The 27033-nt window shown below is 50.2% G+C and overlaps 1 protein-coding gene across 6 annotated transcripts; it reads right to left on the bottom strand.

Annotated features, from left to right (window-relative positions):
• Positions 1-337: 337 nt before the first annotated feature.
• NIPSNAP1 (nipsnap homolog 1) lies at positions 338-25874 on the bottom strand. Of its 6 annotated transcripts, XM_065522302.1 has the most exons (12): positions 25746-25874; positions 24874-24930; positions 17156-17283; positions 16928-16973; positions 15970-16064; positions 14520-14630; positions 7339-7409; positions 7053-7193; positions 6714-6745; positions 6318-6412; positions 4436-4519; positions 338-1520 (listed from the first exon to the last, which is right to left on the bottom strand). In XM_065522302.1, exons 1-12 carry the CDS (start codon positions 25841-25843, stop codon positions 1456-1458), a joined length of 1023 nt encoding a protein of 340 aa, XP_065378374.1. In that variant the 5' UTR covers positions 25844-25874; the 3' UTR covers positions 338-1455. The 6 variants fall into 6 exon arrangements, with proteins under 6 accessions (XP_065378374.1, XP_045219782.1, XP_065378375.1 ...); XM_045363847.2 differs by lacking the exon at positions 14520-14630; XM_065522303.1 differs by lacking the exon at positions 24874-24930.
• Between the last annotated feature and the right edge of the window lie 1159 nt (positions 25875-27033).

Below are 27033 nucleotides of genomic sequence, written 5' to 3'. Positions count from 1 at the left end.
TGCCTCAGCCTCCCAAGTAGCTGGGATTACAGGCATGCACCACCATGCCCAGCTAATTTTTGTATTTTTAGTAGAGACAGGGTTTCACCATGTTGCCCAGGCTGGTCTTGAACTCCTGACCTCACTCAAGTGATCTGTCCACCTCGGACTCCCAAAGTGCTGGGATTATAGGCGTGAGCCACTGTGCCCAGCCAGTACTGACTGTTGAGAATAGTTCAAGAACACAGTACCCTCCAGGAGGGTAGATCTGCCATGTGGGACTAAGCCCAACAGCTCTACTGTGCCCTGCCTCAGGCACCTGCTAAAGTTCCTTGCAGATGAAGAAAGGACACTGCGATTTATAGTAAATATTTAATTGGTTCCATCAGCAACTCCAGCACAAGTTTTCCTGGATGGGAGGCAGAATCAAGCTACCCAAGGGTTCATGATGAGGTATGGGGGTCACTGAGGAGACCCCGCCGAGTCACTGACCCCCCCTCCACACACCAGGTGGCCCTGCAGAATGAGGGTTGGGCTGACAGAATGTCAATCAGGGGAGACAGAATACAGGGTGAGGGAACAGGCCCTAGGTGGCACATTTGCCTGCAGGAAGGAGGGAGGGCAGCAGAGACTTTCTGCATAGAAGGACTGGAACTACACATTTAAGTTTTGAACCCCAATATGTAGGGGGAAACAGCCAAGCCACTCTCCATCTGTCTAGTATTAGGAACCTCTCTTCAAATGGTCTTTTGTCATCTCTGTTCTTCTTCCCAATTCTGTATTCCAGATTCCAAATTCTACAATTGAAACCCAAGTTCTGAATTCTAAGTTCTACCTTCTGAGTTCCTGTTACGTGTCTGTCTCCTGCCCCTAAATCTTTCCTGGCTTCCATCCCTTTCCCCAGCCTATCTGGGTGGGATGTCTGGACCTCCTCCTGACCATGGTGATGAGGTTTTTGTTTTGTTTTGTTTTTGGCAGTTCCAGGCTTTTCTCCAACAGGAGGGACTTGGCTCAGACTGTCCAGCAAGTGGGTGGCCCAGTGGAGACGAGGGAATTCCTTAGGGCCTGGCCTGGGGTCCTGTCTTCCCACCCCACCTCTAGCCACTGGACATGTTACCTTTTGTGCAACTAAGCTAAACGGAGGATTTCCAAGGGTGATAACTGGGGACTTGTGGCCTTGAGATGAGGAATTCTAGAACATATAAGAAGGCCTAAAAGATCGCTATCCTTCATTCAGGGAAATTAGAAACTACTTCTAGCAGGGGGAAGGAGGCAGGCAGGGAAAGTGGAAAGGGCCTGGGCAGAGCTGTAATCCTCAGAACTTGTCAGCCTTCAGTTCCCCCTTGTCTGAGTTGAGCACTGCCCCTCAGAGTCCTCCCAGAGCCAAGACAAAACCAAGATAGCAGGACCGGGAGTGCCACTGTCTATCGGGGTTGCCTGAGGGAGAAGGGGAAGGAGGTGGAGGTGTAGGCAGCATCACTGGAGAGGCGAGATCTTCAAGGGGATCATGATCCTAGACTCCATGTGTCGCACCAGGGGGACTGAGGAGAGAGAAAGGCAGAGGTCACACAGGGGGCTCAAGCAAGCCAACAACCTTCCCTGGCCCCACCCAAACATGCTGGCCTTTGAGTGGGCAGAAGGAGGTCCCAGATGCTGCGACAGGAATGTCCTATTGCCCTCCTGAAAGGGCCCATGAAGAGCACCAGATCCCTCAAATTATGGGATAAGATAGGACTTTAGTGGTGATGAGAGTAACATTTTCTTAAATTTTAATAGTTATCTGTTGGCCAGGCATGGTGGCTCATGCCTATAATCCCAGCACTTAGGGAGGCCGAGACAGGCGGATCACCTGAGGTCAGGAGTTCGAGACCAGCCTGACCAACATGGAGAAACCCTCTCTCTACTAAAAATACAAAATTAGCCAGGCGTAGTGGCACATGCCTGTAATCCCAGCTACTGGGGAGGCTGAGGCAGAAGAATCGCTTGAACCTGAGAGTCAGAGGTTGCTGTGAGCCAAGATCAGGCCATTGCAGTCCAGCCTGGGCAATGAGCGTGAAACCCCATCTCAAAAAAAAAGAAAAAAGAAAAACACTGATTTAGCCCAACTGCCTTGTTTTACAGATGGGGAGGGTGCAGCCTAGAGAAGGTCAGCTCAAGGTCATCCAGGAGGTTAGACTCTCCTCCAGCTCAGAGCTTTTCAAACTTTAATGTGCATACAAATCACTTGGCAGTTCTTGTTAACGTGCAGATTCTGATTCGGTAGGTTGCAGGAAGGCTGAGATTTATCATTCTTCTTTGTTTGTTTGAGACGGAATTTCACCCTTGTTGCCAGGCTGGAGTGTAATGGCACTATCTCGGCTCACTGCAACCTCCGCCTTCCAGGTTCAAACGATTCTCCTGCCTCAGCCTCCCAAGTAGCTGGGATTGCAGGCATGTGCCACCATGCCCAGCTAATTTTGTATTTTTAGTAGAGACGGGGTTTTTCCATGTTGGTCAGGCTGGTGTAGAACTCCTGACCTTAGGTGATCTGCCTGCGTTGGCCTCCCAAAGTGCTGGGGATGCAGGCGTGAGCCACTGCACCCGGCCGAGATTTGTCATTCTTAACAAGCTCCCAGGGGATGCCAATATTGTCAGTTGGGACCACACTTGATTTTGTTTTGTTTTTTAATTTTTGTTTTTTTTTTTTTTGAGACAGGGTCTCACTCTGTCTTCCAGGCTAGAGTGCAGTGGCAGGTTCTCGGCTCAATGCGACCTCCACCTCCTGGGTTCAAGCGATTCTTGCGCCTCAGCCTCCGGAGTAGCCGGGATTACAGGCTTGAGTTACCACGCCTGGCTAATTTTTGTATTTTTAGTAGAGACGGGGTTTCACCATGTTGCCCAGACTAGTCTCCAACTCCTGGCCTCAACTGATCCACGCACCTCGACCTTACATGGTGCTGGGATTACAGGTGTAAGCCAGTGTGCCTGTCCTGTTTTTTATTTTTTTATTTTTTATTTTTGACATAGGGTCTCACTGTTGGTTTTTTTCTTATTATTTTTTATTTTTGACATAGGGTCTCACTGTTGCCCAGGCTGGAGTGCAATGCCACAATCATGGCTCACTGTAGCCTCAAACTCCTGGGCTCAAGTGATCCTCCCACCTCAGCCTTCCAAGTAGCTGGGACTACAGGTGGGAACCATCATGTTCTGCTAATTTTTAAAAAATGTTTTGTAGAGATGGGGTCTCCCTGTGTTGCCCAGGCTGGTCTTAAACTACTGGCCTCAAGTGATCCTCTTGCCTCGGCCTCCCAATGTGCTGGGATTTCAGTTGTGAGGCACCATACCCAGCTGGGACCACACTGAATAGCAAGGCTCCTGCTACCTCCTTCAGCAGACATATTCTCCCTCATACCACTTGGTAAGTGATCACTGTAAGCTCCTCAGTGGCAAGAACAGCTCTTGTTCATTTATGGGCCCCTCAACCACCTACCTACCACAGTTCCCAGCACACAGTGAGAGCTCAATTAACACCCACTGACTCTAGGTGGTTTCAGCGTTCCTAGCAAAGTGGCAAATACCTTGAGCAAAAAACTTGTTTGAACCTGGGCACAGTAGCTCATGCCTATAATTCCAGCACTTTGGAAGGCTGAGGTGGGAGGACTGCTTAGCCTAGGAGTTTGAGACCAGCCTGGGCGACATAGTAAGATTGTGTCTCTACAAAAACAAAAACCTTGTTCAAAAACATTTCCTGCATGCTTCCTTTGTAACAAACACTGGGGAAAGCACTTTTCATAAATGAGTTTGTGGGCCGGGTATGGTGGCTCATGCCTGTAATCACAGCACTTTGGGAGGCTGAGGCAGGCGGATCACCTGAGGTCAGGAGTTCAAGACCAGCTTGGCCAACATGGTAAAACCCTGTCACTACTAAAAATACAAAATTAGCTGGACATGGTGGCACATGCCTGTAATCCCAGCTACTTGGGAGGCTGAAGCAGGAGAATGGCTTGAACCTGGGAGGCGGAGGTTACAGTGAGCCAAGATCATACCACTGCACTCCACATGGGTGACAGAGTGAGACTCTGTCTCAAAAATAAATAAAATAAAATAAAAAGTAACAGTTTGTAGAATCTTCCCTCACAGCCCTCTGATGGAAGCACTATCACCATCACCATCTTATAGACGAGGGAACAGCCTCAGCGAGGTGAAGAACCATGCCCAAGGTCACAATGGGCGTTCGCTAATCCACATCTCCTAGGCAGAGGTGTGGCCCTGGCTGTGTTATCATCCCCTAGAGCACTCACCTAGGCCTGCTGGTATCCTATGGAGTGTGCCACTGGGATAGAAACCCACTAACTCACTGTCTTAAAAGTGAGTTCCCCATCACTGGAGGTAATCAAGAAAGGCTAGATCTCCTTGCAGAGGGGATTCCATCCTCAGACAGGGTTCTCAGCAGAAGACCTCCAAAGTCTTCACTCACCTGTATAGTAGACATTTTCATCCCAGCCTCTCTTCCTCCAGGCAGCGTTTCGAGTCTCCTCCCGAGACTGCAGGTCTTTATAGGCTGTGAGAAAGGCACAGACTCATTTCTCAGGCACAGAGGATCGGATCCCTTACCCAGCACAGGGCCCTCTTCCCACTGCCCCCCAAACCCTGCCCTGCTGTCTCCTCCTCCCTAGATGCCTCCCTCGGACTGTTAGCAAACACTATCTGCTTTAATAATCCATCCAATCAGTACATATGTTAATATTGCCTACATTTATATTTCTAGTCGCAAACACTCCCAAGCACTCCAGACTCCTATATCCATCTACTGCCTACTTGACATCTCTACTTTCGTGTGTCAGCATTTTTAATGTAACACTTCTGGCTGAGTGTGGTGGCTCACGCCTGTAATCCCAGCACTTTGGGAGGCCGAGGCTCGTGGACTGCTTGAGGCCAGGAGTTCAAGGCCAGTCTGGCCAACATGGCAAAACTCTGTCTGTACTAAAAATACAAAAATTAGCCGGGCATGGTACTGCATGCCTGTAATCCCAGCTACTCAGGAGCGTGAGGCACGAGAATCATTTGAACTTGGGAGGTGGAGGTTGCCGTGAGCTGAGATTGCACCACTGCACTCCAGCCTACGTGACAGAGTGAGACTCAGTCTCAAAAAAAAAAAAAGAAAGAAAGAAAGAATTCCAAGGGCCAAGATTACGTTCCTGACCCCACTGACTTGCTCCTTCCCTAGACCTCCCAGACTCAGTAAACAACACACAGCAGGTCAAGCACGAACCTGGGAGCTCTTCTGGAATGCCCTTCTCCTTCTCTTGCCCCACACAGGCAATTCATCCACAAATCCTGTTGGTTCCACCTCTAGACTAACGAATCTGTGGACTTCTCAGCATCCCACTGCCCCATCCCCTCCTGCCTGAACTACAGTAATGGCCTCCTAAAGCTCTGCTTTCTCTCTTGCTCCCCTACCAAGCACCCTTAACAAAGCAGCCAGCAGCCAGAGAAATCATACTAGAACAAAAATCAGGTCATGTCACTGCTATTTGAAACAGTCTCTCATTGCATTTACAATAAATCCCAACTCATTCCCCCTCTCCTGATCCATCTCCCCACATTCTTCCTTACTCACTCCACACTGGCCTCCTTGCCATACCTCAAAACCCCGAAGGCCTTTCGCCACCACAGGGCCTTTGCACGTGCTGCTCTGTCTACTTGGAATGGTTTTGCCTAGCAATTCACAGCAGGCTCCTTCTCATCCTGCAGCTCTCAGCTTACATTTTACCCCTCAGCTTACATTTTACTCCCTCAGAGAGGCATTCTTTGTCTATGTAGACCAATGTAGATCCCCTGTGTTTTTCACCATCATCTCTCCTTGCCTTTTTTTTTTTTTTTTTTTTTGAGACAGAGTCTCGCTTTGTTGCCAGGCTGGAGTGCAATGGCATGATCTCGGCTCACTGCAACCTCCACCTCCTGGGTTCAAGTGATTCTCCTACCTCAGCCTCCCAAGTATGTGGGACTACAGGCGTGCGCCACCATGCCCAGCTAATTTTTGTATTTTTAGTATAGATGGGTTTTCACCATATTGGCCAGGATGGTCTCAATCTCTTGACCTTGTGATCCGCCCACCTCGGCCTCCCAAAGTGTTGTGATTACATGCATGAGCCACTGCACCTGGCCTCCTTGCCTGTTTTCTATAAATATTATTTGTAATAATCTGAAATTGATCTTTTTGTGACTTTACATCTAAGATAGTGTCTCCTGCTAGAACATTAAGTTCTCTGAGGACACTAATGCAACCCCATTGGCTACAGAGAATGATGACAGAGAAAAAGAACTAACAAAAGGCTCCTGGAAGGTCTTCAACCTACCCCAGAGATGGTGCACCACGTAGAGCTCTCCTATCTGTGAGAAGAAGCCGCCCACTGCCTCCTGGTTCTCCTGCCGGTACTTGATGGCCCGAGCCCTGGAGAAGGCAGAATAATATGGGGCAGAAGCCAGGGCTGGTGCAGAGGGTACTGAGGCTGATTTCTTGGCCACATCCCACAGGAGGGAAAGTGCTGATGGCGGGGTGTTCTACCAACGGAGGGCTCACAATCTTCTAGGAGATCCTCACCTCCTGGTTGGATCCTTCTCCCAGATCCATGAGGGGCAGAGGGTACTAAGTTCCCTGTGATATGGCCCTGGAAAAGGTGGCCCACCAGGGGCCTTGGTGGGGCAGGTGAGCAGGGTACCCCCCCAACCCCAGTCCTGGTGCTGCCACTTACCAGTTGTTCCCCCACTCGATCATGGTTCCTGGCTGAAAGAGAACCAAAGGGATGATGGGAATGAGCCCCCACCTCAGATTCATAGCATTGCAGCCAGGCAAGGAAGGGAAACTACCCTGTCTCCCCGCCTCCTAAGCTCCAGCAGCCATTTGGCCTCATTTGCAGGCCCTGACTCACTCAGGCCCTGGTATGCATGTTTGCACACATGTGTACACAACTCTGCTCTGAGCCCATAGGGAGGGAGAAGCCAGAAGCCCCAGTCTAGGTGTTGGGACAGCTGAAAGCAGCATTGCAGCAGGGAAGTTGGGGGGCAGGAGGGGGTCGGTCGGAGGGAGGCACCTTGAGCTTGTATGTCCTCAGCTCATAGATGTTGGGACCCAATCTGGGCTGTGGCTCATTCCAGAAGCTGAACTCGAGGAGCAACTGGTTTCTCCTGGACAGCAGCATCTGGCTCCGCTCCCTTCGGAACTCCAGGTACTCCTGTGGGCATGGTGGTAAAGGCACGGCTACCAGGAAGTGTCCTCCATCCTGACAGTGTGCCTCATGGGGTGGCAGAGGAGACTCCAGCACAGGGCTGGGCTGCATCCAACATCCAGAGAGGTGTGCTGAGTGGCCACTAACATACCTTATTGTTTTTGAGCTTGTTCATGCAGTCCATGAGGGCTGGGTAGCCGCCTGAGAATCGCCACAGGTGCACTGTTGGGGGTGAGAGGTATAGGTCAGTGGGCTGCTGGGACCCCCAGCAGATGACCTCCCCAAGGTTGGCTAAGTATATATGTGGTGGGGATGGGGGAGGCAGGTAGTCTGGTTCCCTGTAGCAGCAAGACCCTCTGAGTTCCCTCTGCCTTGGTGGAAGACCATGCTGGGGAGAGGATGATCCCAGACACAAGTCTAGGAGACCTGGATTTGAGCTCCAGCTCTGCCCAGTAGCCTTGGATGGCTCTAGGCCTCAATGTTCTCATCTTGAAAATGGGAATAATATTCCCACCCCACCTTCCTTAAATAGCAACAAGATCAGATGTGTCCTGTACCCTGGAAGCAGTGGCATGCATAAGGAAGACCACCAGACCTTGGAGGAGCAACTGGACAAAAGGACAGGGGAGAACTGATGGGCTGATATGGAGCATTCCAAAACAGTGAATTGAAAAAAGGAACCAAGGAACAGAAGAGCTTGTGTGGTATGCTACCTCATGTGTTGAGGGGGCAAGGACATCCAGAGATGCTAATTTATGCATCACCTCTTAATGGCGATTTAAGAGATTAACAGTAGACCGGGGCAGTGGCTCACACCTGTAATCCCAGCATTTTGGGAGGCCTGGGCAGCTGGATCACCTGAGGTCAGGAGTTTGAGACCAGCCTGACCAACATGGAGAAACCCCGTCTCTACTAAAAATATAAAATTAGCCGGGTGTGGTGGTGCATGCCTGTAATCCCAGCTACTTGGGAGGCTGAGGCAGGAGAATCCCTTGAACCTAGGAGGCAGAGGTGGCGGGGAGCCAAAACCACGCCACTGCACTCCAGCCTGGGCAACAAGAGCGAAACTCCGTCTCAAAAAAAAAAGAGATTGGGCCAGGTGCGGTGGCTCAAGCCTGTAATCCCAGCACTTTGGGAGGCCGAGACGGGCGGACCACGAGGTCAGGAGATCGAGACCATCCTGGCTAACATGGTGAAACCCTGTCTCTACTAAAAAATACAAAAAACTAGCCGGGCGAGGTGGTGGGCGCCTATAGTCCCAGCTACTCGGGAGGCTGAGGCAGGAGAATGGCATAAACCCGGGAGGCGGAGCTTGCAGTGAGCAGAGATCTGGCCACTGCACTCCAGCCTGGGCGACAGAGCGAGACTCCATCTCAAAAAAAAAAAAAAAGACATTGACAGTAGATGCCCCTGTGACACAGCATGGAGGCCTGTGAGGCCTTAGGCAGAAGGGATGCTTACTTTGCATGGAAAACTCTTTGTACTGTTAGAATTTATAAAAATCCTAGGCCGGCGCGGTGGCTCACGCCTGAAATCCCAGCACTTTGGGAAGCTGAGGAGGGCGGATCACGAGGTCAGGAGATCAAGACCATCCTGGCTAACATGGTGAAACCCCATCTCTACTAAAAATACAAAAAAATTAGCTGGGCATAGTGGCATGTGCTGGTAGTCCCAGCGATTCAGGAGGCTGAGGTAGGACAATCACTTGAATCCGGGAGGCAGAGGTTGCAGTGAGCCGAGATCGCGCCATTGCACTCTAGCCTGGATGACAGAGCGAGACTCTGTCTCAAAAAAAAAAAAAAAAGAATTTATAAAAATCCTATTATTGGCTAGGCGCAGTGACTCACGCCCATAAGCACTTTGGGAGGCCAAGGCAGGCAGATCACTTGAGGTTAGGAGTTCAAGACCACCCTGGCCAACATAGTGAAACCCTGTCTCTACTGAAAATACAAAAATTAGAAGCTGGGTGCAGTAGCTCATGCCTGTAATCCCAACACTTTGGGAGGTCGAGGCGGGTGGATCATTAGGTCAGGAGATCGAGACCATCCTGGCTAACATGGTGAAACCCTGTCTCTACTAAAAATACAAAAAATTAGCCGGGCGCGGTGGCGGGCGCCTGTAGTCCCAGCTGCTGGGGAGGCTGAGGCAGGAGAATGGCATGAACACGCGAGGTGGAGCTTGCAGTGAGCCAAGATCGGGCCACTGCACCAGCCTGGGTGACAGAGCAAGACTCCATCTCAAAAAATAAATAAATTAATTAATTAATTAATTTTAAAAAATCATATTATCTGCACTGAATTGAACAATGTCCCCTAAAAATTTATGTCCACCCAAAACCTCAGAACGTGACCTTATTTGGAAATAGGTGTCTGTAGGTATAATCAACCTAAGATGAGATTATACTGGGTGGACCCTGAGTCCAGTGACTGGTGTCCTTATAAGAAGTGGGAGATCTGGACACAGGAGAACACTGTGTGAAGACAGAGACACACGGAGAGAACAGTATATGACGAGGGAGGCAGAGATTAGAATGACAAGTCTACAAGCCAAGAAACACTAGGAGTTTCCAGCAATCCCCAGAAACTGGAAGAGGCAAGGAAGGGTTCTCCCCTAAGGCCTTAGGAAGAAGGACAGCCCTGCCCTGTCAACACCTTGATTTGTGACTTCCGGCCTCCATAACTGTGACAGGATAAACCTCTGTTATTTTAAGCCACCCAGTTTGTGGTATGTTGGCCGCCCGGGGAAACTAATTAACTCCCAATAACAAAGAAACCTAATTAATTGTGGAGGAGAAGAAAGGAAACAGTTTTGCCATCCTGTGAGCATGGCTGGGCGAATCAGCGGAAGAAGGTCCCCAGAGGATCACACGGGCAGACTAAAGCTAAGGGCGGCTGGCTGCCATCAGTCTGGAAGCTCAGACTTTGTTAACTTCCCATCCCCATCCCCAGCCTGACCTTCACCTGCTTTTTGATTCCATCTGTGCCTTGATTTTCCCATCTGCAAAATGGCCTGACCCTATGGTTTAAAGGCCTCTTTCTGAAAGGAAATGGCAAAAGTACTTTATGGATGGAAATCTACCAAAACCAGGAATGCTGACCTGTGGAAAATGGATTAACGGAGAAAAGTTACAAGGACAATATCACTGGCAAGAAGAAGGAATTTTCTTTCTTTTTCTCTTTTGCCCAGGCTGGAGTGCAGTGACGCGATCTCAGCTCACTGCAACCTCCACCTCTTGGGTTCAAGAGATTGTCCTGTCTACGCCTCCTAAGTAGCTGGATTACAGGCGCGTGCCACCACACCCAGCTAATTTTTGTATTTTTGTTTCGTTTTGTTTTTGTTTTTGTTTTTGTTTTTTTTTGAGACAGAGTCTCACTCTGTTGCCCAGGCTGGAGTACAGTGGCACGATCTCGGCTCACTGCAAGCTCCACCTCCCAGGTTCAAGCCAATCTCCTGCCTCAGCCTCCCGAGTAGCTGGGACTACAGGCGCCCGCCACCACACCCGGCTAATTTTTTGTATTTTTAGTAGAGACGGGGTTTCACTGTGTCAGGCAGGATGGTCTCAATCTCCTGACCTTGTGATCCGCCTGCCTCAGCCTCCCAAAGTGCTGGGATTACAGGCGTGAGCCACCACACCTGGCCAATTTTTGTATTTTTAGTAGAGACAGGGTTTCACCATGTTAGCCAGGCTGGTCTTGAACGCCTGATCTCAGGTGATTCACTCGCCTCAGTCTCCCAAAGTGCTGGGATACAGGCATGAGCCACCGCACCCAGCCAAGAAGAAGGAATTGTCTAACAATTACGGTGCTCCCTGTAGTAGATGGATCAATGGTTCTTACAAGTTTATTAAAATGTAGATTCCTGAACCCTACTCCCAGGGTACAGCTCAACATGATTCGGCTGACTCTATGTGAGGGACTGAACTTCAAGGTACAAAAAATGTTGGGTATGCTTTAAAAAGTCAGGATCAGCCAGATGCAGTGGCTCAGATCTGTAATCCCAACACTCTGGGAGGTTGAGGAGGGAGAGGAGCACTTGAGCTCAGGAGTTTGAGACCAGCCTGGGCAACATAGCAAGACCTCACCTCTACAAAACAAACAAACAAAAAACAAAACAACTAGCCCAGGCATGGTGGTGCATGTCTGCAGTCCCAGTTACTCAAGAAGTTGAGGTGAGAGGATCACCTGAGCCCAGGAGTTCGAGGTTGCAGTGAGCTATGATCATGCCACTGCACTCCAAACTGGGTGACAGAGCGAGAGCCTGTCCCAAACAGAAAAATAAAAAAAATAAAAATAGGCCCAGGGGCAGTGGCTTACACCTGTAATCCCAGCACTTTGGGAGGCTGAGGCGGGTCGATCACCTGTGGCCAGGAGCTCAAGACCAGCCTGGCCAAAATGGTGAAACCCTATCTCTACTAAAAATACAAAAATTAGCCAGGCATAGTGGTTCATGCCTGTAGTCCCAGCTACTCAGGAGGCTGAGGCACAAGAACTTGCTTGAATCCAGGAGGTGGAGGTTGCAGTGAGCTGAGATCACGCCACTGCACTCCAGCCTGGGCAACAGAGTGAGACTCAGTCTCAAAAAAGAAAAAAAAGAAAAAGTCAGGATCCCATCCCTCAAAGTTCATTTCACAACTAGCAAATGCTTAAGAGAATTCAAGGAATACTGCTGGAGCTGATCAAGTCAAGCTTAAAATGGGAAAGCTGTAGTGGCTGAAACTGAAGGCAATTTGCTTTTGTCTTATTCCCTTAGCCACATATCAGTGTCTAGCCGGGCACGATAGCATATGCCTATAGTCCCAGCTACTCAGGAGGATTGCTTGAGCCCAGAAGTTCAAGTCCGGCTTGGGCAATATAGCGAGACCCTGTTTCTAAATAGAAATAATAAAAATAAAACAGAAATAATATTTTAATGTCTGTTACTAAAACCAAATAATTGATTAAGGAGATACACCTATCTATCTGTAGGTCACAGATTATTTTCAAAGACACATGATTATCGGGGCCGTCAAAGGATGAAATAGGTTGGCTTACAAGTGAGCTCTTCATGGTTGGGAGAATTCAAGGGAAGTTTAGAGGACCATCTGTTATAGTTGTGCTATGCAGACAGTCTAAACCAGTACCGTCCAAAAGTACTTTCTGCATGAGCCCTGTGTGTGTGAGTAAGCATTTGAAATGTAGCTAGTATGACTAAGAAACTGAAATTTTTCTTTTTAAAAATATTTTCTTCTTTTTTTAAAAAAAAAAAATATATATATATATATATATATATTTTGTAGAAGCAAAGTCTCATTATGTTGCCCAGGCTGGTTTCAAACTCCTGGCCTCAAGTGTTCCTCCCACCTCAGCCTCCTAAACTGCTGGGATTATAAGCATAAGCCACCATACTCAGTAGTGAATTTTTTCTCTTTTAGAGACAGGGTCTCACTGTGTTGCCCAGGCTGGAGTGCAGTGGCTATTCACAGGTGTGATGGTATTGAATCACAGCCTTGAACTCCTGGGCTCAAGCAATCCTCCCACCTCAGCCTCCCAAGTAGCTAGGACTACAGGTGAGCACCTTGGCACACATTGAATTTTAACTTTTATGTAATTTTAACTAATATAAATTTCAACAGCTACATGTGAGGCCAGGGCGCAGTGGCTCACACCTGTAATCCCAGTAGTCCAGAGGCCAAGGCTGATGGATTGCTTGAGTCCAGGAGTTCAACACCAGCCTGGGCAACATAGCGAAACCCTGTCTCTACTAAAAATACAAAAAATTAGCTGGCTGTGGTGGCGCACACCTGTAGTTCCAGCTACTTGGGAGGCTGAGGTGAGAGAATCATCTGAGCCTGGGTGGTCAAGGCTACAGTGAGCTGTGATTACACCATGGCACTCCAGCCTGGGCAACCAGAGTGAGACGCTGTCTCAAAAAAATAAATAAATAGGCCAGGCGCAGTGGCTGACACCTGTAATCCCAGCACTTTGGGAGGCTGAGGCGGGAGGATCACAAAGTCAGGAGTTCGAGACCAGCCTGACCAACATGGTAAAACCTCGTCTCTACTAAAAATACAAAAAAATTAGCCGGTCGTGGTGGTAGGCGCCTGTAGTCCCAGCTACTCGGGAGGCTGAGGCAGGAGAATGGCGTGAACCTGGGAGGTGGAGCTTGCAGTAAGCCAAGATCACGCCACTGCACTCCAGCCTGGGCGACAGAGCAAGACTCCGTCTCAAAAAAAAAAAAAAAGGCTGGGCGCGGTGGCTCAAGCCTGTAATCCCAGCACTTTGGGAGGCCGAGACGGGCGGATCACGAGGTCAGGAGATCGAGACTATCCTGGCTAACACGGTGAAACCCCGTCTCTACTAAAAAATACAAAAAACTAGCCAGGCGAGGTGGTGGGCGCCTGTAGTCCCAGCTACTCCGGAGGCTGAGGCAGGAGAATGGTGGGAACCCGGGAGGCGGAGCTTGCAGTGAGCTGAGATCCGGCCACAGCACTCCAGCCTGGGCGACAGAGCGAGACTCTGTCTCAAAAACAAAACAAAACAAACAAACAAACAAAAAAATTAGCTGGGTGTGGTGACATGTGCCTGTAATCTCAGCTATTCAGGAGGCTGAGACAGGAGAATCACTTGAACCCTTGAGGTTCAAGAACAACTTGAGGTTGCAGTGAGCCAAGATTGCGCCACTGTACTCCAGCTTGGGAGACAGTACAGAGCTTGCTCAGTACAGTACAGAGCAAGAGTCCATCTCAAAATAAATAAATAAATAAATAAATAGCTAAATGTGGTTAGTGGCTATCATTTTGGACAGTGTGGGTCTAAATTTGAGGTCCCTTTGAGTGGCTGAGATGTTGTGAGTCAGCCAAATTCATGTGTGGGTTCTTATAGGTGGTACCAACTTTGGTGTGTCTATTAGGGTGGGATGGGGCATGCTAGGGGTGCCCCTGGGACTGTAAGACACCAGGTTAGACAAGAAGAACCCCTATTTATTCCACAAATATGTACTGCATATTGGGGATTCACCTATATATGGAGACAGACAACTAAACAGGCAGCTATAGGGGTACGTGATCAGGGCATGAGGAGGTAATTACTGAGGCCTGGAGAGCTAGGGAAGGTGCCTGACCCAGCCCAGGTGGAGGAAATCTCAGCAGCCTTCCAGGAGGAGGTGACATCTATGCCAAAATAGAAAAGTGAATAGTCCAGGCACTGTGGCTCATGCCTGTACTCCCAGAACTTTGGGAGGCCAAGATGGAAAGATTGCTTGAGCCTGGGAGTTTGAGACCAACCTGGGTAACATAGGAAGACCCCGTCTCTACAAAAAATTTAAAATAAATTAGTTGGACATTGTGGCATGCACCTGCGGTCCCAGCTACTCGGGAGGCTGAGGTAGGAGGATTGCTTGAGCTCAGGAGGTTAAGGCTATGTAAGCCGTGATCACACCACTGCACTCCCCACTGGGCAACGAGACCTGATTTCAAAAATAAATACATAAATAATGAAAATTTTAAAATGAATAAAAATGAAAGGCCAGGCACGATGGCTCATGTCTGCAATCCCAGCACTTTGGGAGGCCAAGGAGGTAGGATCATTTGAGTTCGGGAGTTAGAGACCAGCCTGGGCAACATGGAGAAACCCCGTCTCTACCAAAAAACACAAAAAGTAGCCGAGCATGGTGGAGCCCACCTGTAGTCCCAGCTACTCAGGAAGCTGAGGTGGGAATATTGCTTGAACCTGGGAAATTGAAGCTCGAATGAGCCAAGATTATACCACTGCACTCCAGCCTGTGTGACAGAGCAAGACCCTGTCTCAAAAACAAAAGGCTGGGAGTGGTGGCTTATGCCTGTAATCCCAGCACTTTGGGAGGCTGAGGCGGGTGGATCACCGGAGGTCAGAAGTTCGAGACCAGCCTGACCAACATGGTGAAACCCCATCTCTACTAAAAATACAAAATTAGCTGGGAGTGGTGGCACATGCCTGAAATTACAGCTACTCGGGAAGCTGAGGCAGGAGAATCTCTTCAACCCAGGAGATGGAGGTTGCAGTCAGCCAAGACTGTGCCACTACCTGCCAGCCTGGGTGACAGAGCGAGACCCTGTCTCAAAAAAAAAGAAAAAAAAAAAAAGGCCGGGTACGGTGGCTCACGCCTGTAATCCCAGCACTTTGAGAGGCTGAGGCAGGTGGATCACCTGAGGTCAGGAGTTCAAGACAAGCCTGACCAAGATGGTGAAACCCCATCTCTACTAAAAATACAAAATTAGTTGGGCATGGTGGCACACTCCTGTAATCCCAGCTACTCAGGAGGCTGAGACAGGAGAATTGCTTAAACTGGGGAGGCAGAGGTTGCAGTGAGCCGAGATCGCACCACTGCACTCCAGCCTGAGCAACAAGAGTGAAACTCAGTCTCAAAAAAAAAACAAAAGAACAAAAGACGGTGATCCAGGTAAAGCAGGCAAAGAAGAAGTAATGCTTAAGGCAGAAGAAAGAGCATGAGCAGTAGTCTGGAACTAAAGAGTGAAACCGTCAATCTGAGGAACTGAGTCCTGGGTGGGACAGCACAGCGAGGCAAGAAGGATTTGGCGCCATGAGGCTGGGGGTGGGGCCGGGAAGGACTCACAGGCTTCACAGGTCACCTTGAGGGCACAGGGGAGCCAGGACAGGTATTTGAGCAGAGGAGTGAGGTGATGAGGTTTTAGTAAGAGCCCCACCAGGTGCTGTTGTGGAGAGGGAGTGGAGAACAGCCCGGTGTGAAAGGTGCTGGAGGCCAGGGCTAGGAGGTAGCAATGGCACTAGGGAGGTGAGCGCCTTACCTGCCTGGTCCTGTTCCCCATACCACGTGTTCCAGTTGCCCACGAGTGAGCATGGGTAGTCCTCATCCAGGTGCAGCTTGGGCAGCACAGCCTCCCTGTGGGAGGGGTGCAGAGAGGGGCAAGGTTCACATAGCCATCAGGGCCTCTGAGATAAGGGTTCAAACTCAGTTCAAACTGCAGACCCTGCGGTTGGGCCTCAGACTCTCCCATCTCAAAAATGCAGAAGCTAGGCAAAGGGCCCTCAGGACTTCCAACTCTGAAATTTACATCCTGGCTGGGCATGGAGGCTCACACCTGTATTCCCAACACTGGGAGGCTGAGGCAAGAGGATTGCTTGAGCCCAGTAGTTTGAGACCAGCCTAGGCAGCAAAGTGAGATCCCATGTCTCTTTTTTGTGTGTGAGACGGAGTTTCGCTCTTGTTGCCCAGGCTGGAGTGCAGGCGCAATATTGGCTCACTGGAACCTCCGCCTCCCGGAGACCATCTCTTTTAAGAAAAATAAAAGAAAGAAAAAGGGGCCAAGCGCGGTGGCACATGCCTATAATCCCAGCACTCGGAGGCCAAGGCGGGTGGATCACCTGAGGTCAGGAGTTCGCAACCAGCCTAACATGGTGAAACCCTGTCTCTACTAAATACAAAAAAATTTTCCAGGCTTAGTGGTGCATGCCTGTAATCCGAGCTACTTGGGAGGCTGAGACAGGAGAATCGCTTGTACCTGGGAGGCACAGGTTGCAATAAGCCGAGATCGCACCATTGCACTCCAGCCCGGGCAACAAGAGCGAAACTCCATCTCAAAAAAAAAAAAAAAAAAGAAAAGAAAGAAAAAGGCAGAAATAAAAGAAATCTACATCTCCTGGATTTCTAAAAAAAAAAACAAGGTGGAAGATGTTCTGCGGATTTGCTGAGAGTGTGGTCCCCACCCAAGCAGTGGCTGGGATGTATGGATGCAGGACGCTCACGTGAGGCTGTTGTAGGCATCCAGGTATTCGGGCTTTACATTGTGAACTGCAACAGAGGACAGAGAACAAGAAGTGAGGTAGGGTGTGTACACAGAGAAGAAGTTGGGGTGAGGGGAGCAAATCAAGGCCAGGGGTCCCAGGACAGCTGCTCCCATCTCCATCCTGGAGCCTCACAGGCCCCCAGAGCCCCTGAAAGGGCAGAGCTTGGTCAGCTCAGCAGCCACTCACACTGGATCTTGTAGAGGTTGCTGGTTTCCTTCTTGGACAGCAGGGTGGAGTGGGCATCCTTCCGGGGATCCACCTTGTGAACAAAGAGGGAGCGGAACCAGCTGCCTTCATTGTCCTTGGAATAGAAACTGCAGGACAGAGGAGTTGAGGGGGACGTGTGGAGGTGGGGGGGGAGCCCCAGCAATTCCATCTGCTCGGATGTCCTGCTCCCCTAGACCAGTGACCCACATTTCTGGGAACAGGGCCACGGAGTCCTGTGGTAGCTCCAGAGTGTGAAATGCTATTGGAGCCAGCTCCTTTCTACAGAGATTCCAGCTGCCCAGTTGGCTTCTTGAAGCTTTGCAGAGCCTCAGGAGGCCAGGAGAGGCAGCCCCACCTCCCACTTCTCTCTCTAGCCTCCCTGCCTCCACTTCATCCCCCTTCCAAGAGGTCCTCTACTTGGGTCACACAACTGCCACCTCTTGCCAAGAGGATCAACCCCAAATCCACCTTGCATCATGCCCAAAGCCCACTGTACTCCAGCTTGGGCAACAGAGCAAGACTCTGTCTCAAAAAAATAAAAATAAAATAAAATAAAATAAAATAAAATAAAATAATACAATAATTAGCTGGGTGTAGTGACACATGCCTGTAGTCTCAGCCACTTGAGAGACTTAGGAGGATCGCATGAAGCCCAGGAAATCAAAGCTACAATGAGCCATGATCAGGCCACTGCACTCCAGCCTGGGTGACAGAGACCATGTCTCAAAAAAAAAAAAAAAATTTTTTTTTTTTAAATAATCTTAAAGTAGTGATATATTTGTTTTGTTGTGTTTATTTTTGAGATGGATAAAGATCTCCACTCACTGCAACCTCCGCCTCCTGGGTTCAAGTGATTCTCCTGCCTGAGCCTCCCAAGTAGCTGGGACTATAGGCGTGCGCCACCGTGCCCAGTTAATTTTTGTGTTTTTAGTAGAGACAGGGTTTCATCATGTTGGCCAGAATGGTCTCGATCTCTTGACCTCGTGATCCGCCTGCCTCAGCCTCCCAAAGTGCTGGGATTACAAGCATGAGCCACCGCAGCCGGCCAAAGTGGTGATATGTTTGCATAAGTATAAAAATGAGAGCCTGGGCGCAGTGGCTCAAGCCTGTAATCCCAGCACTCTGGGAGGCCCAGGCGGGCAGGTCATGAGGCCAGGAGGCTGAGACCATCCTGGCTAACATGGTGAAACCCTGTCTCTACTAAAAATACAAAAATTAGCCGGGCATGGTAGTGGGCACCTGTAGTCCCAGCTACTTGGGAGGCTGAGGCAGGAGAATGGCGTGAACCCGGGAGGTGGAGCTTGCAGTGAGCCGGGATCGCGCCACCGCACTCCAGCCTGGGCGATAGAGCAAGACTCCGTCCGTCTCTAAAAAAAAAAAGAAAAGAAAGAAAAATGAGAAATGGGCCAGGCATAGTTGCTCATGCCTGTAATTCCAGCACTTTGGGAGGCTGAGGCAGGCCGATTGCTTGAGCTCAGGAGTCTGAAGCCCTGTCTCTGCAATAAATAAAATATTGCTGGGTGCGGTGGCTCATGCCTGTAATCCCAACACTTTGGGGGGCCAAGGCGGGCAGATCACCTGAGATCAGGAGTTCGAGACCAGCCTGACCAACATGGAGAAACCCCACCTCTACTAAAAATACAAAATTAGCCAGGCGTGGTGGCGCATGCCCGTAATCCCAGCTACTCAGGAGGCTGAGGTGGGAAGATCACTTGAACCCAGGAAGCAGAGGTTGCGATGAGCTGAGATCGGGCCATCGCAGTCCAGCCTGGGAATACAAGAGTGAAACCCTTTCTCAAAAAAAAAAAAAATTAGCCAGGTATGGTCAAGTACACCTGTAGTCCCAGCTACTCAGGAGGCTGAGGAGGGAAGATTGCTTGAACCCAGGAGGCAGAGGTTTTAGCAAGCTGAGGTCGGGCCACTGCACTCCAGACTGGGCAACAGAGCCAGACCCTGACTCAAAAAAAAAAAAAGAGGCTGGGCATGGTGGCTTATGCCTGTAATCCTAGCACTTTGGGAGGCCGAGGCAGGCGGATTGCCTGAGCTCAGGAGTTCAAGACTAGCCTGCGCAACATGGCAAAACCCCATTTCTACTAAAAAAAAAAAGTACAAAGTATTAGCCAGGAGTGGTGATGTGTGCCTGTAGTCCCAGCTACTTGAGAGGCTGAGGCAGAATTGCTTGAATCCAGGAGGCAGAGGCTGCAGTGAGCCAAGATCGCACCACTGCATGCCAGCCTGGGTGACAGAGTGAGACTCCATGTTCAGAATAAAAAAAAAGAAAGAAAAAAAAAAGAGAGAGAAATGACTTATCCCAAACTGTTAATACTGCTTACCTGGGAAAGAGGAATAGGAGGCTAAATTTTTCTTTATTCATTATAATTTTTTGTAAAGATTTTAAAAAGTGTGTTAAGCATTTCTGATTTCATGGACTGTCTCGGTCATTGTACATGCATTTGCTTCATTAGCAAAAAGACAATTATCATTAGATGGGTAGTGTGGTCTGTGAAGTTTTTAGACCAGAATAAGGGAGGCTCTAAGCCAGGGATCTGGGATACACTTTTCAACTGCACGATCTCACTGACTCTATGCAATGATCTTATAGTATTGGTACTACTGGTATTCCCATTCTCGAGACGATAAAATAGAAAGAAGCCCAGGGAGTTTAAGGGACTTGCCCAAGGCCACACAGGAAATCAGAGGGCAGAGTTAAGAACCAACCCAGTGGCCAGGTGTGGTTGCTCACACCTGTAATCCCAGCACTTTGGCAGGCCGAGGCGGGTGGATCACGAGGTCAGGAGATCGAGACCATCCTGGCTAACACAGCGAAACCCCTTCTCTACTAAAAATACAAAAAATTAGCCGGGTGTGGTGGCGGGCGCCTGTAGTCCCAGCTACTCGGGAGGCTGAGGCAGGAGAATGGCATGAACCCGGGAGCCGGAGCTTGCAGTGAGCGGAGATCGCACCCCTGCACTCCAGTCTGGGAGACACAGCGAGACTCCGTCTCAAAAAAAAAAAAAAAAAAAAACCAACCCAGTGCTCTTTCCTTGAAAGCCAACCCCCACCTCAGGTTGGGCACTGAGGGACTTGACCTTTGGTTTTAATGTAGAGGGGCTGCTTCCCCTGGAGGGAGACAGGCAGTGAGAACAGCTCCTACTATTTATCAACCAAGACCTTTGCTCTAGAAAGGACTAGACTGAGTAATTTATTAACATCAGCACTGACCAAGATAAATATCAGTCAAATAGCCAGCCCTGAAGAGAGAGATTATGGGCTGGAATGCTGGAAACTAATCCTTCCTGCCTGTGGGCCTCAGTTTCCGCATCTATCAAACGAGCAGGGTGGTGGAGCCCATCCCTAAAGCTCTTTTCTACAGGGAAAATCCAAGAAAGGACTTGTCAAAGATCTCAGAGGAGGGTTTGAACTCCAAGCCAGCATCCCCAAGGGCATATTTGCAAGAGTACAAATTTCACTTTCTCAGTGAAATTACAATGTTCTCCTACCCTTAACCTCCACAAGCCCTCTCATCCTGCTCTCCCATCTTGTTCTAGAGCACTTTCTAAAACGCTATACTAGGATGAGTCCAGTGGCTCATACCTGTAATCCCAGCACTTTAAGAGGGAAGGATTGCTTGAACCCAGGAGTTGTTTTGTTGTTGTTGTTGTTGTTTTTGGTTTTTTGAAATGGAGTCTCAGTCTGCCTCCCAGGCTGGAGTGCAGTGGCATGATCTCAGCTCACTGCAACCTCCGCCTCCTAGGTTCAAGCAATTCTCCAGCCTCAGCCTGCCAAGTAGCTAGGACCACAGGCGTGTGCCACCATACCCGGTTAATTTTTATTTTTAGTAGAGACGAGTTTTCACCATGTTGGCCAGGCTGGTCTTGAACTCCTGACTTCAGGTGATCCTCCTGCCTTAGCGTCCCAAAGTGCTGGGATTACAGGCGTGAGCCACTGCGCTTGGCCTTTTTTTGGTTTCTTGTATTTTTTTTGAGATGGAGTTTCACTCCGTTGCCCAGGCTGGAGTGCAGTGGCACAATCTCAGCTCACTGCAACCTCCACCTCCTGGGTTCAAGCGATTCTCCTGCCTCCGCCTCCCGGGTAGCTGAGACTACAGGTGCGTGCTACCACACCTGGCTAACTTTTGTATGTTTTAGTAGAGACGGGGTTTTACCATGTTGGTCAGGCTGGTCTCAAACTCCTGACCTCAAGTGATCCGCCTGCCTTGGCCTCCCAAAGTGATGGGATTACAGGCGTGATCCACCATGCCCAGCCGAACCCAGGAGTTTGAGACCAGCCTGGGAAACACAGCAAGACCTCATCTCTACTACAAATTAAAAATAAAAAAATATATATACTTTTTGGCTTATTATGTGCTTTGTTTATTGTCAGTCTCTAAACTGGAAGCAGCCCTAGCGGGACAGAATCCTTGTCTGTTCTGTTGCATCCCTGCTGTATCCCCTATGCTTGGAGCAGTGCTGGGCACATGGTGAGAACGCAGTCCAAGTTTGAGAAATGAACGAAGGAGGAGCTAAGATATTCTTGCATGAAAATGATGAAAGCTGGAAAGTATGAAAGAAATGGTAGATCTTGACCCAGAGTGACTTCACTCAGGGATCGGGGGTCCTTTCCATCCTTAACACCAACAGCAGAACTAGTGCTTACGAGCACAAGCTCTGGACAAACCCAGGTTCTGATGCTAGGTCAGCTTCATCTTTCTTTTTTCTTCTTTTTTCGAGACAGGGTCCCACTCTGTCACCCAGGCTGGAGTGCAGTGACACAGTCATGGCTCACTGCATCCTCTATCTCCCAGACTCAAATGATCCTCCCAAGTAGCTGAGACCACAGGTGTGCACCACCATGCCTGGCTAATTTTTGTTGTTGTTTGAGATGGAGTCTTACTCTGTTGCCCAGGCTGGGGTACAATGGCATGATCTCAGCTCACTGCAACCTCCACCTCCCAGGTTCAAGCAATTCTCCTGCATCAGCCTCCAGAGTAGTTGGGACTACAGGCATGTGTCACCATGTCCGGCTAATTTTTTTTTTTTCTTGAGACGAAGTCTCGCTCTTGTTCCCGAGGCTGGAGTGCAATGGTGCGATCTCAGCTCACTGCAACCTCCGCCCCCTGGGTTCAAGTGATTCTCCTGTCTCAGCCTCCCGAGTAGCTGGGATTACAGGCATCTGCTACCATGCCTGGCTAATTTTTGTGTTTTTAGTAGAGACAGGGTTTCACCACGTTGGCCAGGCTGGTCTCAAACTCCTGAACTCAGGTGATCCACCCGCCTCAGCCTCCCAAAGTGCTGGCATTACAGGTGTGAGCCACCGCACCCAGCCTTTTTTTTTTTTTTTTTTTTTTTTCCTGATACGGAGTCTCCCTCTGTTGCCCAGGCTGGAGTGCAGTGGTGCGATCTTGGCTCACTGCAACCTCCGGCTCCCCAGTTAAAGCGATTCTCCTGCCTCAGCCTCCTGAGTAGCTGGGAATACAGGCAGACGCCACCATGGCTATTTTTTTTTTTTTTTTCCGAGACAGAGTCTTGCTCTGTCACCTAGGCTGGAGTGCAGTGGTGCGATCTCAGCTCACTGCAACCTCCAACTCCCTGGTTTAAGCGATTCTCCGGCCTCAGCCTCCGGAGTAGCTGGGATTACAGATGCATACCACCACGCCCAGCTAATTTTTGTATTTTTAATAGAGATGGGGTTTTACCATGTTGGCCAGGCTGGTCTTGAACACCTGACCTCGTGATCTGTCTGCCTGGGCCTCCCAAAGTGCTGGGATTACAGGTGGGAGCCACCAGCTCTGGCCTTGCTAATTTTTGTGTTTTTAGTAGAGATGAGGTTTCACCATGTTGGCCAGGTTGGTCTTGAACTCCTGGCCTCAGGTGATCCGTCCACCTCAGCCTCCCAAAGTGACAGACGTAAGCCACTGTGCCTGGCCAAATTTTTGTATTTTTTATAGAGACAGGATCTTGCCATGTTGCCCAGGCTGGTCTCAAACGCCTGGGTTCAAGCGATTCTCCCACCTGGCCTACCAAAGTGTTGGGATTATAGGCGTGAGCCACGGTGCCTGGCCCAGGTCCATTTGATTTAAAAGCCCACACTCCATCCCCACCCCAGCAGCCTCATTGCCCCCAAACTTCACAGGCCAGAAGGGCTGCTGCTGGCCCTACTAGTGACTCCAGAGAGATATGGGGCAGCCTGAGGGCAGCAGGACAGAGTGTTCTCAGGTATCCAATGTGGAATTAAGGCATAAGTAACTGCAAGATGGTCCTTGAGGGACTTGATAAATATTAATCCAAGTGTCTTCACAGCAATCCTGCCAAAAACACCAAGCAGGGATCACCATCCCCACTTTCCAGAAAAGGAAACTGAGGCTGACAGAGGTTCAGCAACTCATCCAGGGTTACTAAGTGAGGGGCAGCAGGCTGACTCTAAGACCCATGCTCCTTTTATGGCCTCTGGGTGTTTGCCACACAAATGGTTTTACCACCAACCCATTCTGTCCCTTCCCCAACCTTGATGTTTTCATCTGGAAAACAAAGGGCTCATAAAGGATGATCTTCCCAGAGCCCTTTGAGCCTCAATATTATGTGGGTCTCATGCAGAAATTGCTTGTAACATAGGCTAGGGGCAAGGAGCAACACTTGCTGCATGTTTGTCAAGTGCCAGACACTTCACAACCACGGTATCTTTTTTGTTTTAGAGAGAGTCTTGCTCTGTCACCCAGGCTGGAGTGCAGTAGCGCGATCTCGGCTCACTGCAACCTCCATCTCCTGGGTTCAATTGATTCTCCTGCCTCAGCCTTCCTAGTAGCGGGGATTACAGGTGTGAGCCATCATGCCCAGCTAATTGTTTGTATTTTTAGTAGAGACAGGGTTTCACCAACATGGAGAATTTTTTTTTTTTTTTTTTGAGATGGAGTCTCTCTCTTGTCGCCCAGGCTGGAGGCTGGAGTGCAGTGGCACGATCCCAGCTCATTGCAAGCTCCGCCTCCTGGGTTCATGCCATTCTCCCGCCTCAGCCTCCTGAGTAGCTGGGACTACAGGCGCCCGCCACCGCGCCCGGCTAATTTTTTGTATTTTTAGTAGAGAAGGGGTTTCACCGTGTTAGCCAGGATGGTCTCGATCTCCTGACCTCGTGATCCGCCCCCCTCGGCCTCCCAAAGTGCTGGGATTACAGACATGAGCCACCGTGCCCGGCCATTTTTGTACTTTTTATAGAAACAGGATCTCACAGTGTTGCCAGGCTGGTCTTGAACTGCTGACCTCAAGTGATCCGCCCGCCTCGGCCTCCCAAAGTGCTGCAATTACACATGTGAGCCACCATACCCGACCAAGCACGGCATCTTTAGTCCTCAACAACCCTATGAGATACTTCCTGTCTGATTACTCCCATTTTACAGATGAGGAACCCGAGGCTTAAAGAGTCCTGAGGACACCCCACCTAGAAATTCCGAGTTAAATTTGTTAGTGCCAGGCAAACTCTAGGCTCTTCCCACGGTGTCAGCTTTCTCCCTAATTACTGGGCAGTCTGGGTGGGGGGCTTATGCCACTCCTCTTTCCCAGCTGTTGAAAAGCCCCACTGCTCTGTGCTGTAACATCTCATGGCAGGCTCTAACAGAACTTTGCAGCTTCATTCCTGGGCTGCAGGGCAGGAGGGATGCTTGCTTCCTTTTCACAGGTTGGGGGAAGGGGAACAGGTGGCCTCACTTCTTTGGTAAATATTCCTTGACCATACACAGTCCTGAGCCCTCTGAGGGTGGGAGGCTGGGGAAACAGAGAAAAATGAGATCAGGGTCTAGCGAGAGACAGACAAGCACCAAGTCATAACTGTGCAGGGTGATATATGCAGATGGGGGAAGTACAGGGCTGTGGGGACCAAGGAGCGAGGGGCTGCTCAGGGACCGTCAGGGAGGCCAATCCCTAGCTCAGCCCAGAGCAGGGCCCAAACAAAAGCCCAGGCTGAGAGCACATGGCCCAGCCAGACTCCCACTCCCAGGAGGCCACCAGTTGGGTGCAAAGTGCATGGCGCATTGGCAGGCCTGGGTCCCAGATCTGGTTATGCCATGGCACAGCAGGGAGGGTGACCTTGGACAACTCCCGTCCGTTTCCCCACCTGTACAGTTCGAGGTGGGGGAACAAAGGGTCTGTGCAGCCATGGCCCCTGGGGATCCCCCACTGCTCCCCTGCCATCATCTCTTTCCCACCGAACTTCCCGACGGAGGAGCTGACTCTACCAGAAGCCTCCAGTGGGTGTTAAATCATAAGCTACGCCTGGGAATGGGCCACTCCTCCTGTCTTCTGCCCTCTCCCAGTCTCCAGGGCCCAGTACCTGCCCTTCTCACCATCTTTCATCAGGTCCCCATCACAGCCCGGTCCCAACCAGGACAAAGACCCTACCCATCCCTTTCTCGCCTCCCCCATTCTTTGCCCAGACCCTTCCCTAGGCCTTGATCCTGCCCCGCCTCTAACCCCCAGATTCCAAGAGAGGAGTCTCTGCCCCTCCCCCGCGGCCCAGTCCCTGGCCCCCGCCCGTGCACCCCACCCCGCGCGCTTCTGTCCCTGCCTGGCCCGGCTCTCACCGCGCCGCAGCTGCAGCCGCAACGTCCCCAGCGCGGGGCCCCGGGCCCCCCAGCAGCCGCCGCGCCGCCACAGAGATGCTGCATAGCCGCGGAGCCATGTTGGAGCCGCGAAGGTTGCAGGAAGGCCCCGCCCCCAAGCCTGGGTGAAGGAGGCGGGGCGCGAATAAACTCCACCCCTCCAACTCGCCCGCCCCCTCCACTCACCCGGCCAGGTGGGCGTTGCCCGTGGGCGTCTCCAACTCCGCAGGTGCTTGACGGAAGTCAGGGTTCTAATCCTCTGCGCGCTCTGCGACCTTGGCAAGCCCTTTGTCCACTCTGGGCCTCAGGATCCACCTAAGTAAAATGGGAGCGTGGAACAATAATACCAAGGGTTCTTAACACGGCTGTCCGGGATGTGCAGCAGAGGGTCAGTGTAACCTCCCCATGGGTTCATTTTGCCCGTTTCATTTTTCCCCGACAGAGCGATTTATCAAGACAGGGGAATTGCAATAAGAGTTTAATTCATGCAGAGCCGACTGAATGGGAGACCGGAGTCTTATTGTTACTCAAATCAGTCTCCCTGAAAATTCGGAGACTGGGTTTTATTAAGGATAATTTGGTGGGTAGGGGCCAGAAAGTGGAGAGTGCTGATTGGTCAGGTCGGAGATGCCATCATAGGGAGTGGAAGCTGTCCTCTTGTGCTAAGTGGATCTCTGGGTGGGGGCCACAAGACCAGATGATCCGGTTTCTTAATCTGTGTGTCGCCTGCGGATCCATTGAGTGCAGGATCGGAAAAATATCTTGAGCACCAATCTTCGGTTTTACAGTAGTAGCTCCCCTAGGAGCCGTTGGGGAGGTTTAGAATCTGTGGCCACTACCCGCATGACTTCTGAACCGTAATTTCTAATCTCGTGGCTAATTTGTTAGTCTTACAAAGGCAGTCTGGTCCCCAGGCAAGAAAGGGGTTTATTTTGGGAGAGGGCTATTATCTTTGTTTCAAAGTTAAACTATAAATTTGCAGCTGGGCATGGTGGCTCATGCCTGTAATCCCAGCACTTTGGGAGGCTGAGGCGGGTGGGTTAGGAGTTTAGGTCAGGAGTTCAAGACCAGCCTGGCCAACAGGGTGAAACCTCGTCTCTACTAAAAATACAAAAACTTAGCCAGGCATGGTGGCGGGCACCTGTAATCCCAGTTACTCGGGAGGCTGAGGCAGGAGAATCTCTTGGAGGCAGAGGTTGCAGTGAGCCGAGATTGCACCACTGCACTCCAGCCTGGGCAACAAGAGCGAAACACCGTCTCAAAAAACAAA

The sequence above is a fragment of the Macaca fascicularis genome, chromosome 10 (genome assembly GCF_037993035.2).
Source record: "Macaca fascicularis isolate 582-1 chromosome 10, T2T-MFA8v1.1".
In the NCBI taxonomy this organism is placed as follows: domain Eukaryota; kingdom Metazoa; phylum Chordata; class Mammalia; order Primates; family Cercopithecidae; genus Macaca; species Macaca fascicularis.
This window is presented reverse-complemented; position numbering and strand designations above follow the sequence as displayed.

Coding starts and splice junctions, on each gene's coding strand:
- NIPSNAP1 (XM_065522302.1), bottom strand. CDS start 25,843: ATGGCTCCGCGGCTATGCAGCATCTCTGTGGCGGCGCGGCGGCTGCTG. Junction 16,065..16,927: donor GATGCCTACAACAGCCTCAC/GTGAGCGTCCTG, acceptor CCCCTCCCACAG/GGAGGCTGTGCTGCCCAAGC. Junction 7,194..7,338: donor ACAAGCTCAAAAACAATAAG/GTATGTTAGTGG, acceptor CCATGCCCACAG/GAGTACCTGGAGTTCCGAAG.